The sequence below is a fragment of the Sphaeramia orbicularis genome, chromosome 20 (genome assembly GCF_902148855.1).
Source record: "Sphaeramia orbicularis chromosome 20, fSphaOr1.1, whole genome shotgun sequence".
Classification (NCBI taxonomy): Eukaryota; Metazoa; Chordata; class Actinopteri; order Kurtiformes; family Apogonidae; genus Sphaeramia; species Sphaeramia orbicularis.
This window is the reverse complement of record NC_043976.1, coordinates 10,702,488-10,729,225: the sequence shown is the minus strand read 5'-3', so window position 1 is coordinate 10,729,225 and position 26,738 is coordinate 10,702,488. Positions and strand designations below refer to the sequence as shown.

The following is a 26,738-nucleotide window of genomic DNA, read 5'->3' as shown; positions in this document are numbered from 1 at the left end:
AGGACCTCTGGTTGACCACAAGATGGCACTCACGTATAAAACCTGAACTGATTGGACACAAACGTGACTTATTTGATGACAATACATGACATGAAGCTTTACAGCCATTCTGTAGTTTTTTTGTTTTCTGATTGCCTTGTTGGATACATTTCTTCTTGGGTTTACATATATTAAAAAGTAAGCTTACCATTAATGACATTTTTGGGATAATCCTTTGAGAAGTAGGCTTCAATCCCCTATCCCACCCCTGTGATTTTTTTTTTTTTATGTTTCCTTGCACTGCAGTAAGATAAACAAGGCTAAAAGCTTCAATTAGCCCTTAAAAGGCCTGCAAGCAAGCTAAAGTATATTACGTACTGAGGATGATTCATAACATCCTGCATTAACTTTGTCAGTTATAATCCATCACAAGGTAATAGTCTTAAATAAATCTCATAGTAATTGAGATGAATCCCTCATTTCAATGACAAGTCTGGTTTTTAAGACCCAATTACCACTTTGAGTTCCCTGGCCCAGTGGATGTGTGGGGTTTGGGCTCTGAAACGAAAAAAGGGGGCAGCAGTTGGCCATCCAAAGCAGGAGGAGAGGATGGAGAGATGGAATTGGTCCAAAGAGGGATGGATCTCCTCCTGGGCTGTGCTGCATCAGAGGGCAGGTAGATTTATGACAAACGCACACAATCTTAATTTGTGCTCAGGCCGATAATGCATCTCAAGGCCAGAATAGTTCTGCTCAGTGTTTCTTAACTGGATGTTTCTTTAATTATATGTCAGAGGCCATAAAACTCGGGAGGAGATTTTCCCACAAAGCACTGTTTTATGTCTTGATCATTACTGTAAATTACAAGCAATAAGAAAAGAGACTTATGGAAGGAAACTGCAAAAGAAAAGTTGGTTTATTCATTTCCATACACTCTTTTTCACCCTGTTAGTATACTGATCATTTGTAGCCGTACTCGAGTGATAGACGGAGTGTTGTGCTCCGTAAGAGCGAACTCTAGGGCGCTGACCAGGGAAGAGATTGTTCACCTTAGCAAGCATGTGTGAAAACGAGGCCTCCATTCATCACACAAAGGAAAGAAAAACAAACCTGTACAAATAATGAATAATACAAGAGTAAACATATACATATTCACAAATCCATAATCATGTAATGCACTCCCCCACTCTAGTACAGCAACACAAGCCATTTGCTTCAACATATCCACACATGTAGCATCAGATGGCGTGTGCACACTTATGGTATGGGTTTAGACATGACACTTATTATTAATACTAATAATAACCACTTGAGAAATCACATAGACTGAGTTTTGGTGACCTCTATGTGACAATGCAGGATGGCTATACACAAAAGCTCCCTCGCCTCTACAGCCCTTGGCACACCATAAAGTGGCTTTAGAGTCATACAGTCTGCCCCTCTGTCATTATATTGCCTTTTTTTTTTTAATGATGCCACTTAATCTTTGGTGAAAAATACTCTCTGTTCATTTTAGATCACATAAGAGAGCAGCTGCTACCACTCGATTCTTGTTTTTGTTTCAGCGCATGATGACTCCTGCAAAACTCCACTATTGCTGTTCTTCTAAAGTGTTCTGACATTACATTTAAAATATTTAAAAGTAATAAGGATAAAAAAGGTTCTCTACCCACCCCTTCATCCTCGCACCCTTTCATTCTATGGGCGATCATTCCCTCAGTCGTCTTGGCACACACACATACACACATACACAAACACACAGTAAATCAGGCAGGTCTGTGCATCATTGTTTCCTTCCCCTTTCCTGTCGTTTCTTTTCTAAAACATGTCATGTCTGGGGTGTCAAGTCCATGGATGCAGGGACAGAGAAGCCTTCGCCCTGCTCAGCTCAGCTCAAACCCAGCGGAGGACTCGATAGCATACAGGAGCTTGTTCCTCATCAGGTGCTGGTCGCAGAACTCCGGAAGCTTGAGCAGGTTCATGCATGTGCTGGCCGTGGGCAGACGTTCCAAGTCAGTCCCACCGTTGTGGATGCAGAAGGCCGGGTAGAGTTCCTGTGTGCATGTACAAGCCATTAATAAAAACCGAACTTAATGCCTGGAGTCAACAGAAATTTCAACATTTACAAAGACAGACAAAAAATGAGATGTGAATCAACTCGTGTCAGTAATGATCACAATTTCCAAAGCAATTCCAATTAAGCAATAAATGTCAAATTCCACAAGTGGATAAATGTTAAAAGACAGACATTAAGCGCTAAGCTAATACAGTGGAAGTATAAATTTAGGAAATCAGTTTAGTGCTTGAAAGGTACTGAGTGGGAGACTGGCCCACAGTTTGACCCTTGGATGAGACGCTGAAGGAATGGTCATTTCATGTTGTCTATCTGGCATTTTTTAAAACAAGCCTCCTTATGATGAGGCCACCTCATCTGCAGACTGTGACACTGACCGTTTCCATCACAAGCCAAGCCAACAGACCTGCTCCTCCACCCTGATTTCATTCTGCTATTTAAAGTTAGCATATACCGAGCAGCGGCTATACCAGCCCGATTAAATGGCTCTTCAGGGGCTTAGCCGTAATGACCCCATTTTTCTGACAATTACCGTATTAAACTATCGTTGCTTATTGAGAAAGTGTCATTACCACGGCTATCATTTTGGAAAAAAAGAGAGTTTCCATCATCTTTTTTAAATGGCTTCTCCTGACAGAGCTATTTCTCCTCTAATGAATCCTGGGCCGTTTTCACGACAGCTAATTAAGCCTTAGCTGGCTCAAGCAGCAGGCCGGGTCAGGGGCCGCCTCCCCCTCGAATTACCGCCCTTTCCGGACCAGAGTAGAGACAAAGAGGGAGGGGGGAGTGTTCATATATTGGCCAAAGTCAAACTGATTAAATGAAGAGGGTAGAAAAGTCCTAAACACAGAGGATATACCGCAGAGGATTTTAGGAAGAGTGTTGTTCCTTACTTCTTCTGCAGAACAGCAATTAGGTTTTCTTAACTAATGACAGTAATAAAGAGTACTAAAACCAATCATATGATGATTACAGTGTCTGGATATATGACATAAAATTCTTTAATGGCTCAAAGCAACATTTTCTGCTTTTTTCCCCTTCTTCGAACTACTGAAGTGTCCCATAAGTCAAAGTAATGAGAAAGTGAAACGGCTTCCAATTAAGAAATCATTTCAACTATAAAAGGTTAGCAAAGATGTAGCACTGCTGAAAGGATGTTTTGAAGTTAAGAATATAGTATCCTTGATTGGACATTTAGCTAACAGGAACTGTCTCCTGCCACGTCACATACAGTAAAAGGCACAAGTTCAAAAGTTCAATCTGCTACCGAGTTCTGAATGGTAATATTTGTCCAGCCAGGATTTCTAACACAGCCCAAACATACAGGGTTCTACAAAGAGTTCTTCAAAAGAGGAAGGTCATGAACTATTAAACAACACTGGACATGGAGATAAGACTTCACCACACTGGCCCAGTCTTATCAGCACCTAATTTGAAAATGATCATTTTGAGGGCTGTTATCAGTCTGGGTATTTTCATTACAAGCCCATTAAAAGGGAACACTCCCTTCTGTTGAGCTTGTATAATTTCAAAGGAACAGAGAATACATAGTTTGAAACTCAAGTACACTAGGGAGGAAGGAGAAAAACACATAGAGCACAAGAAACCTTCCGCTTTTGTTGGTCCTCACCTTGAAGCCAAGCAGTGGAGGCCTGGAGCAGCTGGTGACAAATTTCAGCAGCTTACGTTTTTCCTCGTCTGTGAAGCCTTCTACCACTTCCCAGAAGATCTGGATTACAGGATGAGTGGGTGAGTAGCCACCTAAGAGAGAGGGGAATTAAAGTTGAAAAATAAATAAATAAAAATCAGCGTTTCAACACATTATAATACACTGCTACTCCGGTGCATTTTTAAAAACATCCGATCTTACCTGAGTAGTTTGTGAACTGTTTCAGGTCATCCAGACAAATTGGCACATGAGCTCCAGATATGAGTACCTATGAAGCATAAGGACAGATATTTTTAATAGATTTTGTGATTATAATTGTGTGCCAAGTAGCAGTTGTGTGCATACTACCTGGATCTCCTGCTGGTCAAACATACGCAGCCACTCTAGGTTGACCACATTGGCCAGGCCCTGCCTGAAGGCCAGACAGTGAGGTCTGATCTGCTTGTTCAGCCTGTAGTCGGCCACCAGGTGGATGTAGGCAATCCGGTTCGCTGTGGTCACAGGAATGTCTTTTCCTCCTGGCTTCAACTCAACAACCTGGATAAAAAGCGAAAGGTCATTATGTTGTTTTAGATGAGCATGAAGCAAATGTCAATACTGCTTTAAATTGTATTGTATGGATTCTCAGGAGACTTTTAGATTGATTACGTGGACTCTTTTACTGAAGCTAGCTCATCATCATGGAGAACAAAAGATGACCACACATGTTGGTACTACGAAGTGTCACTGAACTCTTAAAGTTATCCTCTTAATGGGATATTTTTATACCTGTCTACATTTCCAGTCCAAGGTGGAAACAGGAATTCTAATCATGCAGAGTCTCTCCTAAAATCAGAATAGTCTTTGCAGCCTCTGAACTACAGACATTAAACCATTACATTCTTAAGGAGTGAAGCACCTCTTGTGAGTGACCTCTGCAACTCCACCCAAAGATGGAACCATTCCTTCAAAATAAACGGCAGTATTTGAGTAATATTACTGTTGGCTATTCCATTTGCATTCTCCATTATGCATATGCATGAGTGTGGGGTCTAAGACGCCAGATGCCCAACAAACAAAGGTGGATTTAATTCAATCACAGTGAGGTAGTTAAAATGTTTTCCAATCGCACTCTGATTAAAGGTAAGGCTCTCTTCAGTGTGTGTTACAGTGAGTTTCAGTATTTCTAAATATAGCACATCCACTGAACATCTGGTCCAATACAATTTGGCCTCAGGTTCTCTTTTCATTAGCTTTAGAGCAGTTAGTGCTTGATAAGATGTGCTCATCGCTGTTCATAAAGCCTGGAGTATGATTTTTTTCACCATCTCCCATAAATCCCATTACAAAATAGAGAAATCCGATTTTCCAAAGCTATATGAAATAACTTAAAGTGATAGAAAAGGGCAAATAGTGTATAATAACATTACACAATGGTGCTTTATTACAAATATGGCAACACAACAGTAGCTACGAAAGTTGTTTTGTTCTTTCTCTAAGTGAAATTTCACTCCTCACAAATGAGAAACTATTTTCCAACTTTTTTTAACCCTTTCAGTTTTGATCCATAAGCCTGAAAGAGAAGAACTACACTTGTGCTACTTCCATCTTATGAGGCCTGTACTGAGCGTCTCATATTAAGATCCTATTTCATGTGCAACAACTTCCTCAATTATCAATAAGCAGCAATTAAGAGATTATAGAGGGAAATCTGTTAATGTTCTTGTGGTTGCAGAATGTGGTCAATTTGAAGAAGGTCTAAACAAATGCTTTATAATAACAGGCAAAAAACCAATATGCTGCTAATATGTGAACTAAAAAGCAAGTGGTTGAATATGTGTAACTTAATATAAAGTGGACCCAAAGTTGACATCCAGTGAGTGTATTATCTCCAGTCTTTTCTCAGTTGCGCTTATTTTCTAAATACTACATAAATCCAGGAGGTGACATTCTAACAAATGCCTTTATGTAAATTACTGAGTTACAAAATCATCATGACTCAGGCCAAACAGGAACACTGCATTAACACCGAGCACAGGTGGTCACATGTAAACTGTCACCAAGACTTACTGAGAGATATTAACAGGATATTTGCTTTACAACAATACTAACTACAGTCAAAACTTACAATGGAGTTGAATCAGCAGCACTCTGACGCAGTCTCGACAAGAGCAGATTGATAAGGTATTGATAAGTTATTGTAATGCAGCGCTATAGAATTAGATTGCATTGTAAGTTTGTAAGGTGTTTCTCTTATTTTGTCAGTTCTTAAAATGTTGTGTACTGAGCATGTGGCCTCACTGACATGTAATCATTTTCAGTTTTTCCCTGCAGTCAATTCTGATTATGTGCTAATGTAAGAGAATTACTGTTGTTATCTTGCTTGCTTTGGCTATCTCATGAGGGCAAATGCAGGGCAGACTGCTCCCGGGTGTGTGCCTAATCTTTCGCAAATTGTTTTCCCTATCGTGTTTGCGATGCCCTATTTGTGACCAGGAGGGCTACATTGTAACTCAGCCATTTCAGGTGTTGTTTGAGAAGAGCTAATAAGACGCGTTAAGGCCCTGAGCAAACAGGGGCTCCGGGTTGAGTGCAGGTCTGGGACTAGGTGACTCAGAGTGGCAATGACTCGTCTCCACAGCCTTGAGCTTTGGAGGGGACGTGCCTAAGAGCAGCTAGCTGCTTCTGTCAGGCGTGTTTTGAGATAATTCCTGGGGTAAAGGCAGGTGGAATGGTCAACAGAGCTGCTGTGTTCCCTGTACTGCAGCAGAGCTTAGGGCGACAGTAGCGACGTGCTTTATCTCTCTCAGTGCTGAAAAGCAGCACATCATGAGGGAAATGAATTATTAACGCCACAAAGAGGAACCAAACAGGAGGAAGGAAAGGCGGATGAATGGAAGGTACAGACCAGGATAGAGACAGAAATGGAAAAAAGGACACGTGAATCATTTATCCATATTCAGCCCACCTGAGCCTCTCCCAGATCGTTGTTGACCACTGTAAAGTTGAGGCCCAGCTCCTCCACGTCACCCTCATAGCTCTTGAGAAAGAGGAGGTTGCGATACATCTCTGGGTCCAGCGAGGCCAGGTGGTGGATATCCACATCAGCACTGGTTCCCAAAAGTTTGGACAGAAAGAAACTGGCAAAGGGCAACTCTACCAGCATGTTCTCATACAGCGCCTGTAGAAAGATGTGGATGTTTACTGGAGGACAATCGCAGGACAAATAAGTAATAGAGATCATTCTTGTTAATTTACAGAGAAACACAAGTCAATCAGTAAAAGCGACAAAATGCAACTCAAGCATTGTTTATTGCTTGGGTGTCACTGAATAAAACATGATGATTAGATAACCGAGATAACTTAATGGGCTGCGGCTTGCATCAAGAAGCAAGCATAATATTAAGTACATACTTAAAAGTCTGATTACAACATACATTACACAATATTAAATTTACTCTACTACTCTTGTATCAAAGAATCATGAGATAACACAGAAAGTCTGGTCACATCAGACTGACTGAGAGCAAAACACAGAACACGAGGGCCAATCTATCTAAAACACACACGCTTCAGTTTCGCCCGCCTCAAACTTTATAAATGCCAATTCTCACCTTGACCTTAAATGCCATTAAGCACCGCAGTCGGGCAGGTGACTCATAAAACCCAAAGCTAATGTACTGGAATAGTCCAAAAAAAGAGCCCGATGGAGGCATTAAAATATACAGGTCTTTATAAATGATAGCGCTAAAAACCCTGACCACATCAGCTAAATGGATTATAAATCTAGAGGATTTCCATAATGCATGCATCTTAAACACACACACACACATAAATCACAGCTATTTTCTAAACACAGGTTAATTGCACAACTTCAAACATTGTCTATTTTTTATGCAAAATAATCCACTTAGTATTTCTCTTGTGGCCGATGCTCGTTTCAGACCATATGCGCGTCATGGCCCCTTGAAACCTATCAATAACACTTGTGCCGGGAAGAGGCAGCAATAAGTATATGGAAAAAACCTGTAGCCTTATTTTTTCAATGCCACTTACTTTATTTATGAGTGTTTATTGCCAGAAATTGTGCCAAAATGACTTGGGCTAGAAAGAATTAATTATTATGGCCTGGGCCTTTTAATATAAGTGAGTGCAGTGGCAACGCAATTAAAGCAGATCGCAGCACCATCAGGTGGAATAAATGCCAACAACATTGCAGGTGCATTCTGTTTGCTGCCAAATAAATTCCTTAATTTACAACATTAAGAATCAATAAAATTATAATGCCTTTCAAACGCATCTCTATCAATCAGTGTTGCCAACCTAACACACCTTTAAATGGAACTATCAGTTGCTTGAGATCAACTGGAAGAGACGGTGCTGAAGTCTGGTGTTAAAAGAGGGAGGAGGATCAAACTTCACTGTGAAGGTGATGATGAGGTTGGAGGTTTTGTGCTAATGAGAGATAGATGAGCCGCGCACATATGTGGTATCCTACAGGTTATATTACATTATGGCAAAATGCGATTTTGACAAAAAACTACCAGCAAACTCACCCAACAAGATCTCATTCATTTTTTAGGTTTTACGTTGGGGGGATTGAACCACAAAAGCAAAGTAACCTGTTTTCATGTCTTCCCATTTGTGACTTAAATCTTTCAGCTTGTCAGCCGAGTGGACAAGTGAGGAAGAAGGATGATGACCGGCCTCTATTCTGATGTTCAATCCCATTTCAGTGAGTACCCTAGACAAGCCACTCCTGCCTGTAATACATCACCCCCACAACAATGGCACGCCTCGGACATTAATTAACAATATTAATCTCCTGTGTCCTTTGAGCCGCAATGTGCACTGTGCACATTGCAGCACCGGTGATGCAATCCCAATCTATATAAACGGTTGCCTTTTATCCAGGCAATAACGGCACTAAACAAATATCAATACACCTTTCAAATGGCCACTCAAACGTCCATTTTTATGGAGAAAGAGGAACTTAAGGTAGGGTTAATTGAAAGTCAAATTCAAATTAATTTCCCCCCACCTAATTGCCTGAACCATTAGCTATGGAGAGCACAATATTGAAGAAGTGGGGGCGGAGAGCTTGTGGCTGCTGATTGATCATTTCTCACTTGGAGAGGATACAGAGAAGAAGAAGAGAAGGAGGAGTTACGATGCTCTGATAAGCAGACCGGACCGTCCCGGGCCGAGCAAGAGAGAAGAGACCTGGATGTTCCTGACTGTAAAACAGATCAAAATGCTATTACCACATGCTTTGAACGCTTATTTATGTCCTGTCTGTGTGGGCTTGCTGATTTAGTGCCAGCCAAATGCAATCACTACACAAACAAGAGGTAGGAATCATCGGCTAATGGAAGCCCTAATTGAGAGGCGACCGCTTGTCATGAGGTAATTCTTCTCTGGTTCAGCTGATAGCCCCCCCTCCATAAGGAAGGCATCTTGATAAACAATCACTACCACATGCATTAAGGATGATTTAGAAACATTAGGCTCTAATAAATAGTGCCATCAAAGGAAGGCGGGGACAGAAAAACAATGCCATCAACAGATTAAGCACAAGGCTAATTAACAACTAAAAAGGCAGCATATGTGCCACGTTCAAGCTCTAAAACCCAGCTCTAAATTCTGGAAGAAACAAATGACAGCAATTTCTTTAAACACCAAATCAACCCTGAACAGTACATACTGTAGGAGCCTCAACACCGACTGACCTTAATTAACATGATGACCATCACATCAAGCAGATCCCTCAACTGAATAGTTTTCTTTCTTTAGAGGAGTGCCATTTAGTAATAAAAATGCGGTGTCTAAATTATCATTGATATTTTGTCTTATTTTGGAGGCGTACCTTTCCAAGAATCCTGCCTAGAAAGTAGTAATGTCTTGTGAAAGAGTCTCCGACCAGCATCTCTGCAGCAGGGCTGGGGTACAGCAGACCCTCGTTGGTAGTTTTAAAGAATCCCTGGTTGGGATTGAAGCCCGACTTGAGGAGTTCATTGAGAAACTCTCGGAAGATTCCCCCGCCATCGATACCAGCTTCATCCAGACCGTGAGCATTTAGGAGATGGACTCGAATCCTTTTCTTCAGGTCTGGTTCTAAAAGACATAGATATATAGAAGAATTTGTAAAGGTAGATGAGGGAAAAAAGTGGGGGAAAACAGAATACATTAAGTGACTATTTTCACTCAATGAATAAAAACTCAAAGGCAATGGGAGGTCTGGCAGAAAGGCAGACGGTGTCTTCCATTGCATATTACATTTCCATTTAGTCCCCAAAAAGAGTTTTATTTTTCATAAAAGGGTACTATTCTGAATTTGGGATTATAGTCAATGTCTTTAACAGAGTTGAGTGTTTGCCTATAGAAGTTATAAATACTGTAACCTGCATTTTCCACATCTGTTGTATAAAATAAACCACATCAAAATACAAAACCAAGCATAACAGTCCAAGTAAACTTCTCAATGAATAAAAAATAAATAAACAAAAAATGTAATATCTATAGAACCTATACCCAGTTTTCTTATTGTTTTCGTTAAACAGATTTTGCAAGGAGGCACTTTCTTGACCTGCAGAATATTCAAATCAAATTCTGTAAGAGGTCATCTTTCAGAATAATTAATGTACAGTGATAAATCAGAGCAGCTATAACTTATAGACACATAAATGATATAGATCATGTCTTCAGCCCAGGTCTCCTACTACTCTTTTTAATCAGATTGCCCCTACTGAAGTGCCCTTTCAAATTCAAACACAAAAGAGGTGACTTAAAATAATTGATTCTGCTTTTATGCGATCCATTATAATAATCGGGACCACAATTATGCTTTGCCGAAATTCAATACTCGGCTCAAGGAGAGAGCTAAACTTGAACCTCAGTATTAACATTTTATAGAACGTAAGAGTTTTTGTAATAGTGCCCATGATACAAATACTTTGTTTCCTTTATACTTACACTACCTGTCCTTAAGAGCAATCAGGGCACATTTTCCAGACATGATTTAATCCATCTTGGCCACACACATTTCATCTAAACATCAACAACACAAGCATAGGGAGAATTGTTCATTTTATGCGTTACAAGTACCATTTTCTGGAGAGAGTTTATCATAGGCGTCTTCATAGATATAGTTGCGTCTGATGGTGACACTAATGCCGTCAGGGAATGGTCCATCTCCCTGCACGTCCCGTTTGTCAGCAAAGATTAACCTCTGGAAGATCTATAAGACAGATGTAAGCCCAGTGGCAGGGTCAGTGACAAACCCGTTCAGTTATAAGTCTAGCAATATGTTTTATTGTATTTTGATCATGCTTTTTAAAAAATTTGATAGTACCTTTACTCGCTCCTCGAATGGAACCACAAAAGGGAGCTCTGTGAGGATGGCCAGATGTCGCTCCTCAGAAACAGACAGCTGGGGAGGCTCTGAGCCAACTGCAGGATAGAAAAAAAAAATACAAGTCTGAATGTTTTAAAGTTTGGACAGAAGGTTTCTTCAAAGTGATGTGACCTGAACAACCTATATTACTGTTATTGTAAAAAAATTATTATACACATGGAGAAGATAAGTTTTCAATGTCATTAATGTAACCACAACAAATTCCCAGAAAGAAGCAAACATAAAAACAAATCTAACAGCCACTCACACTTCTAAATGTGTACGCAGTTAAGACTTGGTCCACTGCTTATGGGTGATCTATTAAAGGCATTTCCATCCTACACCTTTTAATTACACCTTTTTAATTAACCCAACTGTGAGTTGCCCTTCCACCTGCTGGGCTTCATCCATTAGGCTGATGTTTATTTTGTATTAAACTCAGGGTTTAGCCTCTTAAGTCTACAAAAAAATGCCACAATGGCTAAACTGCTCTTCACCCTGCTCACTTTGCGCCCACTGCAGCTCAATTATTCTGCTCAATTAGTCAATCTGATCTGCATTTTCCCATCAGGTTTCCATCTTTGAGGAGAAATATGGCCTTGCAGTGGTCAATACGTTGCTCGTTCATCAGCCACGGGCCTGTCCATTTAAGGAAATGAGAAAAGGCCAGACAAACACATGGACCAGATGTGGCTGAGTTCATCAGGTACTTTCACACTAATTGAATTTATCCCATACAGCCTCTGAGTGGCATTAGGTAGATCATACACACATTGTTATCAGCTTGTTTTCACACCATGTTTCAAAGAAACCCTGGAAGCCAAATTGGGCCAGATGAAGCACTGTGTGTGTCAGTGTATTTTCCTCTGAGTGCCTATCTGTGTCAGTGAATAAAGTAATACATCTTTGTTAAAAAGGTTCTTCTAATTATTTTTGCTCTCCCCCTTAAGGCATTCAGGGAGAGTCATTGCATTCAGAAGCATTTGTTCTCGTCTAAGAAAAGATAATTTGTAAATCTTCACCCAAAGACAGTTCAACTTACAACCTAGCACCAACTCCTGTAAAGACAAGAGCTGGTTTAACTTCCTCTTATGTGATATTATCTTAATGTACAGCTCCATAGTCTATGAACAGCAAACAGAGAAGGTGACTTTGGACAGCAACTTGGAAGATTTCCTGGGCTGTGTCTCAAGCTGACACAAGCATTATACTATTCCAAATTTTCATTCACTGCCAGTTGAGTATCTCTGTGCTGTACGCTGAATGTACTGTTATAGATAACACCCTTAGGAACATCCTGATCACCAATACCTTACAAACTCTATTCCAACAAATACATAATATATCTTGTCTGCCAAATGCATAAACATAAACATATCTTGTGTTTTTAAAGGTCAGGATGAATCGGAATATTATGTACTGATGTGAAAAAAGGTTTACCGTAAGCTAAGATAGGTCTATTTATTTTTAGCTCAATGACAATTTTTACTTGTTTACTAAAAGACCTTCAACATGGTCTTGAAGTAAAAGCGATCTTGTAATTAAAGGTACCATCAAGTGTTGACTGAAGTGGCCCGATGCGACCCATCCTTCGTGTTCGCCACACGTGTCTGGCAGATGGCACATACAGCTGAGTGACCTGAAAAGTGGAGAAGTAGATCACCTCTTCTCAGCAAACCAATTCAAGGAGCTTATGAGGTTTTTCAATCATGCTGTTCAAGTGTAAAGCATCTATTGAATATCTTCATGTAAACTTGACATGAAAGGCTCTAGACGACTCAATTCCATGCAAAAATGTAACCTGCTTAAGTGAATGGCAAGAAATAAACAGCTGAGATGACAGTACCTTATCGGCTCGAATGTTGACCTCTTCAGAGAGCCAGTGACCTGCTGGACAAAAGGGTCGTCTAATGTCACGAGCTTTCACCATCTTCACCAAGTTAGTGATGACCTGGGTAATAGATCAAACAGACCAGCACACGCTGCATTAATATCTCTGCTACCATATGATGCACTTCTAAAGAAACATTTCCAGAAACATACTTCACTGTAGTTTTGCATTAATAAATGTTTCACAAAAGTGTTGTTTGGCCTTTTTCAAAAACTAGTTAAATGCACATTTGGATTAGTGGAAATGTCTTTTTTATTAATCCTCCAAACAACACAACATCAGATGACTGATTAGCTGTACGCAGTTTCTTCCCAGATATTCGGAAAAAGTGTGAAAACGTATCTGGTGGTACAACAGCTAGTGTGGACTGATAAGGAGACCAGACCAGTTCATCTGGCTCATCTGTGATTAGAAAAAAATGCAAACATTTTAGATACAAAACAGCAATGGCATGGTTTACAACCCACTTTCAACTAAGAGATCACAAAGTGGACACAGAGTGTTTTTTCTGTGCGTTGGCTGTTCAATAAGATCAGGTGCCTTATACGAGGAAAAAAAGCAATTTGAGAATTTAGCCATTAGTGCGCCATTTATAGGGAGTATAAAAGAAAAACGACCTGCGCTGTCCCTCAATGTCCAGCCCTGTTAATTACTGGCAAGGTCTGCTGACATCAGCCGTCAGAAGCAGAACGCAAAGACCCAGCACCAATGGTTCAAAGGCTGATAGTACTGTAGCAGAGGTGGTAAGTTTTAGTTTTATGCGAATTTATTTGGACACACATGCTTTAAAAGTTAATCAAAAGGATATTCCAGTGTTTACCACAGCAATTTCACATTAAACCAATTCCACTTATTAAAATTTAGGTGGTATATTGGGACTGTTACTAATAACGTAAGTCTCTTCATCTAACTTCATGAGGGCAGATCATAGGCTCGGCTGTTGCTATGACCAGTTCCTGCCAGACATTCACTGTATAACCTCATACGTGTCAATGCATGAAGATTTGTTAAGTCTGCCATAACAGTTTCGAGCAGTCCATTTCCATATAATACCTAGGCTAGATTGTTTCAATCGAAATGTTCTTTTCTAAAGCACGTCATTTTCATAGAGTGACAATCAATCTCGGCCAATCACCAGAAGGCAACCAGAGTCCGCAATAAGGGCAAGTGCAAAATGCTGTAAAAGGCACGTGGCGATGGGTTTGGAGCGGGCCTACCCCCTGACTCTGGGAATGAATAAGCATTCCTTAATTAGCCCATCGGGTTAAGTGCAAGCCTTAATGGGCCTTTCCCAAACTCCTGTGTGACATCGTTCTCCAAACATGGCCAAGAAGAAAGTTCCATTAGCAATATTAATACAAGCTTAGTTGATCATTTTCATTCAATTAACTTCTTTCAATTAAATAGATAGCTCGACAATGGAGGTGATAAAAGATGGGGAGGGACGGCTGATGACACGAACCAAACATTAGCGTGTTAGGGGTCAGCAGCGCTAAACCGACTGTAAATCCCGCCGTTCAATTTGGAAAATGCATTTCCCCTGCTCCCCACTTCTTTAATGGGTCGTTTTAGCTGACAAGAGGCCTTTGAGCAGATCTTTTATGAAAATTCCCAACGTGCTCTTTGTGTATTTGCCACCTTTAGAAGAACATTGGTGTTGACTTTTAAATCCTTCTGTCAAAGACTAACAGCCAGGAACAAAGTTACTTGATTACAGTTTCCTTGAGAGAGGAAAAGAAAGTGAGGTGTGGAATTACAAAAAGAGGTGCGCTGAATGAAGTTAATGCTGTTTTCTGCCTCATTTGCTCTGGGTAAATAACGAATGCATGAGCTCCATGACTGTGATCCAGCTTGTCTTTCCCTGTTCATGCACGCATGCTTGATTTCCCTAATGCAGATGAGCCTTTGGCCACTATGCTTAAATGCACAGAGAAGCTACATGTTAGTGTGTCACAAATTATGGTTTATATTCCAAGCAAAAATGAAACTAATCTATACATCTGTTATCTGTATATTATTTTTGCAAATCATGGAATCGTGGATCCAAATGTTTTATCTATTTGTTTTGAGAAAATAAGCTAAAACATTTAATTCTCTCGGTTAAATATGTACCTACAGATGATGAACTACGGTGCCAGAAGCTGAAAATTAAAGCTGGGCAAGATATCAGTGATCAGTGTCAATATATTCAATACACTTCTGCATACAATATATGAAATAACAATATTTTTATAGGAAATAAGTGTAATACTTCCTATCATATATGTGCATTTTAAACAAGCCAACAGGAGAGTACAGTGTAGACGAACAACTCTTTTCTTTCTCTTACTAATTGATGTGTGGGCAGTGAGACGCACTGTAGTAGCAGTCACCATTTTCTGCTCTAGTAGTTACCACTAGAGTAATGACAACTGGTAAAGCAGACAACAATACAAGAAAACTAAATTAGTAGAAAATATCCAGTTATCCAGTTTCTCTGGGCTGTGGGTGATTAGTGCTACCGTTTGCAACATAAATTACAATAACAGTCAAATTTGTCCGACCACAAAAAACAACACGAAAGAACGGATGTTAATCTCAGACAAATGCAATTAATTAATGCACATAGAAAACAGTAATGCCCTGTAATTTCTAATGAAAAATTTAATAACATAATAAACACCTAAAATATTACACTTCTTAATAAGTAACGCCAGTTAATGTGGCTTATTTAATAATTAGAACACAAATGAGTGCACAAATGATGAACATTACATTATTAGAATATATAATATACTCTATATGTGGTATCAGATGCTTTTTTGGTGATGCAATGAAGACACACATTATCATTATACTAAATGTATCTAACCTTTAGGATACGGACATACGAATTTTGCAGCCTCATCACCATGCTCTACTTGCAATCATTGTAATCCAAGGAAATTAATCGCACAACCAAGAGATTTTCGTATGGTAAATATAGTAATGTCCAGCAAGTTATTGTATTCATTACTCAATACCTCAAATTTCTGATTAATCAAGAGGATTTAAATTTAGGGCAGCTATGCCTATTACCCACATTCATTTTCTTTTTTTCCCCCTTTACTTGGGGAGTGTAAGGTGTAAATATCACACTGTGAAACACTGTTACCACAATAAGGCTGTTTGGCTTTTGGACATCACTTTTACAGATGAACAAACCTATATTTAATTACTCTAAAACCTTCAGGAAATTAATTAATAAAATTAAAATTACCTAGATTTATTTTTAACTTCTAATAAAAAGTCAGAAAGTGATCAAATTATTGAACACTTGGTATTAGTGATTGCACGTTGTACTAGGGGGAAATTATCTTGATAATTGATGGTGTTGATGATGATGACAGTTATTGTACATGTGGCTATAAAGCAACACAAAGAATGGATTCTCTGACACTAATATATTTCTAAGAGTGAAAGATTTATATTACAAATTGCATGCTTTAAGACCAACAATTTTAAAATATTTCTTCCTCTGTTTTGACAAATATGAAGCATGTTTAGCTGTAGTTACAGTCTTGTTGTAGGAATAACTTACCTTGAATAGCTGCACCCAGCGTTTCTGTTCAGCCTGGATGCGCTGCTGAACCTCTGTGTTTGTCTTGACACCCACACTACGGAAAGCAGCCATGTACTCTTCACGGTGCTCTGTTTTTGTCTCTGGATAGGCCAGCTTGATGATTCCTAGACACGCGTCTCTCAGACAGCGAGACAGTGTCACCAGCTCTAACAAAGTGAAGGGCATCATGGAGGATTGTGTCTGACCTGTTCAGAGGAAGAATGAGTTCACTGTCATTTGCTCCTATTGATTTTCTCATTTACATGGAGGTAAGACAATGTGCCACAAAGAAAACACAAGACACTCGGATAAATCAATAACTTCTAACATAAGAATTATGTTTAGCAATCCTAACATTTCTTAAAGTAAATCACAACAGATTAAAAATTAACAAATCCGACTAAACAAACTTCCCTTTCATGGTTTGAAAAAAAACAAAAAAACTTGGTCTTCTTATTTGCAAAAAAATCTGGAGAAAGTAAAAAGTGTATGATATATAACAGAAGAATCATGTTTAGCAATCCTGACATTTCTTTAAGTAAATAACAACAGATTAAAAATTAATAAATCCAACTAAACAAACTTCACTTTCATGTTTTGTTTTTTTTTAAACTTGGTCTTCTTATTTACAAAAAATATTTGAAGAAAGTAAAAAGCATATAATATTATCTCCTTAAATTACATGACATTTTTAAGATCTGATTTTGGTGTTCGTTACCTTCCATTTCATGACCAAAAAACTCGCTGTCATGCACAGAGATCAGTGAGTGGCTGAAGAGAGAACTGAAGAGATAGAAAAGGGGAATAATGCGATTAGAGTCCTCAAACGACATGGGAGATCCTCTTGAGATCAGCTGCAGCAGCGGCACCATTGAGCTGTAGACAGACAAGGAAAGACATAAACCAAACTGAAAGTACGGTACAGAAATATACTGTATATTTTAGCAAGTGGCACACATTTCTAAACATGTAGATTAATGATATAGGCTCACCCTGTGATCATTTTGGTTGTCATAGACGTTATCAGGTGCCAGAGATGCCTTAGGAAACGTGCATTGAAAGCTAAACTGTACAGCAGTCTGTGAAAAGAACACAGGGACACATCCACCATGAGCATCTATACTGATAAAATGTACAAGTGCAATTAAAAAGAAGACATGACTTAAGGGCTGAATCAGTCTGATGACACAATCAGTGTGAAATATTGTAAAACGACTTTCCGACAATTTGTCTGCCTTGTTGAGACTGTTAACTTTGCCCTGTTAACCAGAGGACTCAAGTAAATGGAGGGAAAAAATAAATGACACAGTTAACCAACATTTCCCTCGTAGAATTTTCTTGGCCTTTCTTTCCCCTTTTATACCTTGTGAGGGCCAAAAAGAGATTAAATGAGCCATTAAGGTTTATTTAGGCGAGGCACCTTCCATTAGTAAACTAGTTGCTGGCGAGGGTACCCAGCTCGGGTCATAAACAGCCCCTCTGGCTTCCTGCTGGAGCCCCATTTAACTTAATGGCCAAGGAGCAAGACAATGGAAGACAGAGGAGGAGGGGAAGCCTGGTCCTCGCTGTGACCCCGCAGCGCCAGCATGCTTCCACACTCACAGTGAATTACATGATAACACTGAGGTGGGCCCGCATACCTCGCTATAGTAGCTCCGCACTCAAACAAGGCTGTGGCACTAAGGTGTGAAGCTGCTCTTTGTTCAAGTGTAAGTGTTTGTGTACTCCTAAATTGCATGCCTTTTCACACAGAGGGTAAGGACAGGTGACAATAATGTGGTAAGTAAGCTAAAAGGCAAAATAAAGTACCCCTGCATATAATAGGGTCTTGTCTAAGAAGTGACAGCATTGACACCTTTAAGGATACTTGCCTTTAATAGCACAGCGTGTATTCTCAGTAGAGTAGAGGAGTAAAGGTCAACAGAAAAGGAGGAAAAAAGAGAAAGGTAATGGACAGAGGAGAAGAGGGGAGCCCTATAATTGTTAATCATCCCTGTGTTGGTGCCAAAATTTTCATCCTACCATTCAATTCCCCAAATGTCATTTCAAAATCCCACAATGGAAATGAGCTATAGTAACAAAGTGGCAGACAACCAACAATTTGTCTTGAAAAATGGTTTGTGCCGAGCACACACCATCTGTCAGTACTACAAGACTCAGGAGAGAAGAAAGCAGTAGTGCTGTGGGCTCATAACAAGTGATGCGGGTGTTTGATTGAAATGGGAAACAAAGCACTAAATGCCAGCTGACATGCTGATTTACAGCCTGAGAGAACCCAAACCCCCATTTCAATCATGGAATGAACCACTAATAAACAAAGTCAAGACATCAAAAGGGGTTGCGTGTGCATGTGTGTTTGCGAAAAAGCTGCTTGATGAATCACACCCGGATCATTTCATTTTGCGGTAATGAAAGAATCTGTTCAGCAGAAAAAAAAAATTACAGTAATGCTCCGGTCAGGTTTTACACCCTAAAGACTGAACGGCTTTCGGCTGATTTACAAATTTGTTTTGCAATATTAGCATGAACATCATTATCTCCGGTCAACACAAAAGTCACAGCAACCATTCAAGGACCTTGCTCATTTACAACAACTTTTATCAGAGCAAGCCCCGTTAGCGACTGAGTGCTGTAGTGAGTGAAACCAAACGACCAAAGAGACACTACAGCAAATATCTAAACACTAAACTATTAAAGTGAAATTACAGCAAATATCCAACACTAAACAATCAAAGTGAAATTACACCATACCTACAAGAACAAAGATGAGCTAAGTACAATTACCAAATCAATCAAACTCAAATCAATTTTTGTACCGCTGTTAAGTTGTCCTCTGAACAAAAAGGCAGAGTGCAGTTTCATGAGACATTTTACATATTTATTAAAAAGGCAGTGTGCCGGGCTGGCTGGACCACCGGCCAGCCTCCTTTTTTTGCTGTAAGAGCAGTAAATCAAGGCTGGGATGCAATTTGCTCCCCTTAGCCTCTTGTAAAGCTATCCCGTCCACTCCTGCAGTGATTAATCTTTCTCAGTGAGCTAATTATTTTGTACAGATATCCAATAATGATGGAAGACGAAGGGCAGGATTTATGGTAAAAGCGGAGGGATGGAGGAAGCCGTAAAAAATTAAGGGGAATGAGCGAGTATGCACTGAAATGATTCTAAATTTGTGAGCAATGCTGCAAAATTACTATATTACCATTGCTCTCCTGCTGCACATATCCACTCCTTTATCCTTCAATGCATCGTTTGGGTAAGCTATGGCTTTAACGGTGATGGTATCAGTAAGACAGTGGCCAAAATGGAATAAATCTGTATCCCACACATATTCCCTCCCACACATAGATATCAACCAGCAGCAACTAGTTCTACTAATAATTAACTAGAGCAGGTTGACCATCCATGAAGCTCAGTCTAGATCACCTCCTGTCAGTCAATGCAGCTCCCTCCTCACCCCCCCTCCCACCCCCCCCACAACCACCTCTGACATCCTAGCCCTAATGTAATCAACCTGAGAAGAGGTAATTGCCCCCATCCAGAACTGACAGCTTTCCTGACATCCCTGCTTCCTCTGCCGGTTGTAAATGCCAGTGGGTGCGGACCACTGATAACTGCCTGCCTGTTTCACTTCACCGTTATTTACATTACTGCTTACAGCGCGGAAACACATAAAGACACAGTTTTCCTCTCAATCAGCTAGGTGTGTAAACATGCCATTTCAGTGTATGGGCTGATGTTTAAAATGTTATGATATGAAATAAAAATAAAGATTTTTAATTAGATTCAGCACACCTTCACGACAGATAGTGTGTCAAAATGCATCACATGAACATGACCCACAATTAGCACAATTTGTGTTAAATGGCCATCTGTTGTTCATTTTGTATTTATCGGACATATTTTCTTTCTTTGTCAATTAAAGTTATCCTGTTTGGACATTTGTACCTGACTTTTGGCACCATGAGGCGATGCTGGACCATCAGTGTGTGACAGATGGAAGCCATCATAGTAAAAACCTCCTCGCTGGCCGAATCCCTCCACACCAGGTTCAGCAGCGCATTGGTCTGCTGCTTGGTGTCCAACTTGTGGACACACTCCTCTGTGATCAGCTGCACTGAGATTCTGCTATCATCCTGACAGGGACAACAGCAGATGTGAGATGAATTAAGGCTAAAACTAAAAAAAATATTCTGTGAAACAATTAAATGACGGTTTTCTTAAACACAAACTACAAGTGAGACAATGAACTTTTTCTAAGTAAGTTTTCTATTTAGCTCTGTGTGCTAATTACCAAGCTCTGCTGTGGGTCCAACAATATTAGTAGTGTTAAAGAGTAACAACTGTAAATTGTTATTTAATATCATGTAATTTTAATCCTATCTCTATCCTCTTCTGTAAATCAACTCTTTCCTCATAATATCTGAAAAACTACTATTACAACCATTAACTGCAATTAAAATCCAAACTGACAGACTGATTAAAAATAGATGAAAAATTCAAGCCTATAATAACTCAGGGGGTGAGTGACTGGAAGTGTACCTGCATGGGTGGTGGATGGATGCCAGCTTCATCCTCGTCTTCTGAGTCGCTGCTCACTTCAGGCCTGCTGCTGCTCTCGGACACCGGCAGCAGCGGCAGCAGCGTCTGCAGAGCTCGCAGGTACAGAAGCAGACCCTCCTCTGATAGTGAGCCTGCCAACACACACCCGTCATCATTACTGTGCACACTATCATATCTTACCAGTCTATAAATCAGTCATCTTAAGAGTTTATGCTTTAAATGAGCCACTTTATTTCCCTTTATCAACACACAGCAATATATTAAGTAAATAAGAAATACAAAGTGTAACTGCATCTACTGTAGCCTTAGCCACCTACCTAAGCAGTTCTCTCCTGCAGAGAGGACAAAGTAAAAGAGCCATGGAGCCTGGGTTTGTGCTGATGAAGAGGAGCCTATGGTGGCTTGAAGGGAGTTTAGGAAGGCCTCAAATGGGAATGAAAGACGGAAGTCTGACAGCGCCGGGATAAAGAAGTGAAAGATTTGTTCGGTGAAGGGTGCCGAGATAAACTCCTCAGTGAAGGCCGCAAACACAAATTGCCTGAGGATGAAAGATACAGGAAAAAGGATTAGAAATTTTGACACCACGTTTTCTGCAGGTTTTAACTAGTTAAATTTAGGACTAACACACAAGAAAATTCGGGGATTTTATTGTTCAAGCAGGAACTTTTTCTTTCTCAATGTCTAAGATCTATCAACAAATCTATAAATCAATAATCAAATATATAAAATTAATACTATTGGTTTTTAGACTTTCTAAGAGGGAGAAATTGTATAACATGACATGAAAACATTGACTGGGTATTTGCGTCTGCTAATTGCTGCATGGTCATGTAGAGTTACTTTGGGAGAATGAGTTGTTCTTCTCTCTGTTCTTTAGGCTTTGTGACTGCGCCAAATATTGTCTTCCCAAACAGAGCGGCTTTGTGTGGCTGTCACACACATCTGGTTGGTCACATCAGATAATTAGCTGTTGGAGTCACAGTGTACACAAGTTCCTCTCACACCCGCCTTGCTTTTCTTTAAAGAAGAAAAGGAGTCCCCTTGTCGTTTGTTATTAAGAATGTCTCAAACTGAAGGCAAATATTCTGCACTCTGGCGAGCAAGCGAGTCTGGGGGCCTTTTATGGTTTGTTGTAAATTGGTCTCTGGAGCAATTACTGTTTCACCACTGACTGGAGGGGACGAAAAACTGCTGTAGTTTGTCTGATCAGACTAATGGATGATTTTAAAGGAATTCACAAGGGACAACAACTTTCCTCCACGGCTATGAAGTAGTTCCTTTATTCGTCTTGATCAAAGCACAGTAATTTTGAACCATATAAATTGTCTATAGGGAGATTTGTTTTTTCGGGCTCTTCTAGAGCATAGTCACAAAATAAAAAAATAAAAAATAATAAATAAATAAATAAATATATTCAGCATATAGATATATATCATCTGCACAGAAATCCACAGAGAACTCATCAAATAAATATCTGTTGAACATGGACACACATAAGCAGAGGTGGTAAAACATGTACACCTCATACATACATAATACATGATGAAGCCTATCTGCTTTCATTGAAATTTAATTTTTAATACCAGATCAGTGGCAAGTTACATAATAAGGGGAAAGTTAAGCACCAGACAAGTTCAACAGTGGAAAATGCAGTTTGCAATAAAGAACCAAACATTTAATTATGAAGCACTGGCGATATGGACTTAGTAAACATATAGAATAATTATTTATTTCCAAGAGAGGACCACTTAATTTTCCGTACACATTCCAAGAAAATACTGTTCAGACAATAGCAGCATTTTGCTCTGGAAAATTATCGTCCTGTGTTGGTCTTAAAATGGTAAGCAATGCATCTGTATCTCAGTAAAACTATACTAAAGAATTTCTGTGTCAGTTGCCGTACCTTGCGCCTGTTGTGCAGGAGGAGTAGGTAAAGTGCAGAGGTTTGAGGATGTGCTCCAACAGTGTGCTTGCCAGAGGGATAGATGCAGTGTCACTGTACTCCAAGCTGGATGGGAGTCTGTGATTCACAAGAATGTACAGCGACCTGTAATATCCTAAAGGGATGAAAAAGATTTTAAAATAATGTTAAGACTGCATCTGAGCCTTTAAACAACAGTTAAACTAATCAACATGTACAATTTTCATTTCTGGACTTTCTACAGCTTTTTATGCTATGTAACCTCCTAATCACCTGTTGTTTTTTTAAAGTCATGTTTGAAAGATACTTTGTGTTTATCTATATTTAAACTTTAAATTTCCTTATGAAGCCTGTTTTACAGCATTTTCGAGGGTATTGAAATTCTCAATCTTATAGCGCTGTTAAAGGTAGCACTTAAAAACACTGCAGATCAACCACTATTGACATTTATCTTCTATATATAACCCTTATTTTTGACAGCAACATACTCAGGGTCCATCATTATTAATTAATAAGGTGGTTTAGGATCACAGCTGGAAATAGTACAATTCTTTATCGACCAGAAAAAAAAGCTGACTGAAGAAGAGGAAACCATCAATATATCAAATGATGCATCTTTCTGATTTACCAAAACAATAACAGATACAGCATCAATTCTTCAGCGTTCCTACATATTTGAAATTTCAAAATTCCAAACTTTTTCCAGACCCTAATTTCCAGATGTCTTGGTAAAAAAATTCCAGCCAGCCAACCAGCCTTTATAATTGGGATTTATGAGCCAGTCGTCAGAGAATTTATATCTACCCATTATGAGTTCGGCCAACGATCATACAAAGCATGTTGAATATCTCACTCACTAACAGTGTGTGGACATCACCTGTCCGTCTAAGCAGCAGTAAAATTTGACGACACCTGGGCGGGTCTTAAAATGGGTTGAAGGAGGATAAGAGCAGAAGGCTGAGCATTCAACTTGTCACTCTACTCAAATGTTTTCTGGGACTCCTAGCCTACTGTATGTCCTCTCACGCAAACACTTTAGCTGTGCTAGCAAGCACCTTAAAAAAACAGATCAATCCATTTATTTTTTTGGATATTCATAATTTTATGTTTTAGAAAATAGAACAGTGGTAACAGTCTTGGAAACATGAATATTTTTCCATACATTTGTTTCCATTTTCCATACTTTTCCAGACCTGGAAATTTATAAAACCAAATTCCATACTTTTCCATACTTTCCATACTTGCATAGGAACCCTGATTTTTCTTTATCTGCAAGATGAACAAATACAAAATACGACATCCATTGTGAACTATGACTTACCTTTCTGTACCATATAGTGCAAAATCTGCTCGAGTAATGAAGCTACATAGTTAGCATCTGGAATACAAGGAAGATAAGTTCTGTCTGAAGAAAAGATTTCTAGCATCCGCATGGGAATTGCCACATTTAAACTGTCATCCGTGCAGTTCTGCAAGAGTCTGGGAGACAAAAAAGGACATGTGATCAATGACAAGTGTTTTAATGAATACGGAGCCCTCTCAATGTGCTTCTGTATGTATGGTTTATTATCAACCAGGTTTACCTGCAGCAGAAGCCTAGAATCCTCTTGATTTGAAAAACACATGTCTGCCTTTGTGGACCGACCAACTGCTTTACAAACTGACCGTTATGTTTCACCAGATTGTGGCACAGCCATATCTTTATCAATACACAGACAGAGACAGTTTGAAGGCTATGCAACAGGCTTTGATACACAAAGCAATGGCTATGACAGGATTTGTGAATCAAACTATATTAAATTCTCACCAATCTATGTGAATCCACACTCTGTCTGTAGAAAAATATCAATTGTCTCGATAAGAGGCAGAGACCAGGACCATCCAAGACCTGCTGACTTCCTGCTGCTTGCGTCTGGGTCACACATTCATCAAACTTGGCTCTCTGTATGGCATACTGGAAGAAAAACTTCAAATTTCACTTGAAGAAATACATCACAACTTCTTCATACAATGCAGGAGAAAACTGCTTCTAAAAATGTATATATAATCATTCTGATGAAGTTCTATGTTGCTTGTTACTTCAAAAGTTTACCGTGCAATTGTACATCTATTCTAAATATTTGAACTGTCTATTTGTCAGCCTTATCAGCCTTGAAAAAAAAACCATAACAATCAATAATCTCATTAAAATCTCATTGGACAGGCATCACCATTCACAAGAATGTTACAAGTGAATGTTCACAACCCAGGCCAACATACCTGTCGTTTTAAGTCTTGGTAGCCTCGTATGTAGGACTGAATGATAATAGCATTCTTCAGTCGTTTTCGTTCATCCTGATTGTTAGAAAATAAACATTTGATGATGAACAACTGATGACGCCACAGTACCAGTGATCACAGAAACAAAGTCCAATAATAACTAAGTAAATAATTCAGTACTTAATATTTTGAACTGCAAACATTGGAGATATGAATTATGCGTAACGTGCCAAAAAAGTACTGCACAGACAGACATTACCTCTCTTTTTCTTCTTTCTTCTTGAGTGCGGTGCAGCAGAGAAGCTTTCTCCTCCTGAAAGTTAATATAATAGAATCAATTTAGAGATACATGCTTCACAATGACAGATGATTGGTTGTTTAACTTTATTGTTTGATCATGTTTATTTTTCTTGAGCTGAGGGAAAAATCAATTTGCCCCAATGGGTAAATAAAATGCATCTGAATCTGTATCATACTCCATGGTAATTATGGATGTTTGAGGGAAACAGACTGTGTCAAAACCTGCAGGTTTGTTTTCAGTTCTCTCACGGACTAAACTGTATCATGTCAAGTCAAATGACACGTACCTTTTTACTTGCTCCTCCAAGTGATACCTTGGGTCTTGTCTTGAAATCTCCCTCAAAGCTAAACATTGTTAGATTTTTTCCATCGACTAATTCCGATGTTGCCACCGACTTCTGAAAGAAAAGGCAAAGGAAACACGTGTACTTACAACAGTTGTTTAACGAAAAAATAAATGAAAATGAAACAAACATGACCTGAAGATTCGTGACTTGGCTAAAATGTAAGCAACTACCCGGCTACATTTTCACCCGACATTTTCACATTAGGGTTTAACTTGTGATGTTTGTTTTTAACATATGAACCCGTCATGCACCTAAACATGGACAACTGTTGATCGACAGGACAGAAGTTAGCCGATCCACAGCTTCAGTTTAGTTGCAACAATAGTTAGCTAGCCGCCGGTTGAGTTAGCTAGCTAATGACTCAGCAGCTGTCTAGCACTAAAAGGCGAGATCTACGTTACAAGACTCAAAGCAGCAACGCAGAGTCGAATTTATAACACATTTTTTAATGACATGTCTTAGAGCTGCTTTAAACGTGTGTAAGTAACATGATTTTGTTGACGTTAGCACTGTAGCTAGCTAGCAGAGCAGCTAAGCACTGAAACAGGCTAACTTTACGGGGGGTGTCTTCGTATCCGCATGTCCTTTTGACATCGTTCATATTACAGGACACGCATTCGAGAGTCATAAAAAGACAACCTATGAAACGTTTACCTTTGACTTTTCAAATAAGTAGCAAAAGAAATACAATAACTCTGGGAAGGCAGTTAAAGTTAATCCAAACGTCAAGTCTTCTTTTCCTCTCCTCTCTAGAAATCAACACAACACAGAGAACAGACGGCTGAA

At 39.3% G+C, this 26,738-nt stretch overlaps 1 protein-coding gene across 1 annotated transcript; it reads right to left on the bottom strand.

Annotated features, from left to right (window-relative positions):
* Positions 1–877: 877 nt before the first annotated feature.
* Positions 878–26,738, bottom strand: ube3c (ubiquitin protein ligase E3C). The gene is made up of 24 exons (XM_030123115.1): positions 26,607–26,738; positions 25,893–26,003; positions 25,565–25,618; positions 25,306–25,380; positions 24,854–25,000; positions 24,630–24,745; positions 24,368–24,525; positions 23,029–23,182; positions 21,443–21,663; positions 21,105–21,256; positions 20,511–20,698; positions 17,558–17,644; positions 17,284–17,441; positions 16,545–16,771; positions 12,941–13,045; positions 12,646–12,733; positions 11,053–11,150; positions 10,806–10,938; positions 9,568–9,815; positions 6,670–6,882; positions 4,071–4,259; positions 3,924–3,990; positions 3,684–3,814; positions 878–2,033 (listed from the first exon to the last, which is right to left on the bottom strand). The coding sequence occupies exons 2-24, from the start codon at positions 25,956–25,958 to the stop codon at positions 1,863–1,865; spliced, it is 3,246 nt and encodes a 1,081-aa protein (XP_029978975.1). The 5' UTR covers positions 25,959–26,003; positions 26,607–26,738; the 3' UTR covers positions 878–1,862.

Excerpts from the sequence above, each read along its gene's own strand:
- ube3c (XM_030123115.1), bottom strand. The coding sequence starts at position 25,958 with ATGTTTAGCTTTGAGGGAGATTTCAAGACAAGACCCAAGGTATCACTT. Across the intron at positions 25,001-25,305 it reads ACCAAGACTTAAAACGACAG|TATGCCATACAGAGAGCCAA; the intron begins GTATGTTGGCCT and ends TTTTTCTTCCAG. Across the intron at positions 6,883-9,567 it reads TAGGCAGGATTCTTGGAAAG|GCGCTGTATGAGAACATGCT; the intron begins GTACGCCTCCAA and ends ATCTTTCTACAG.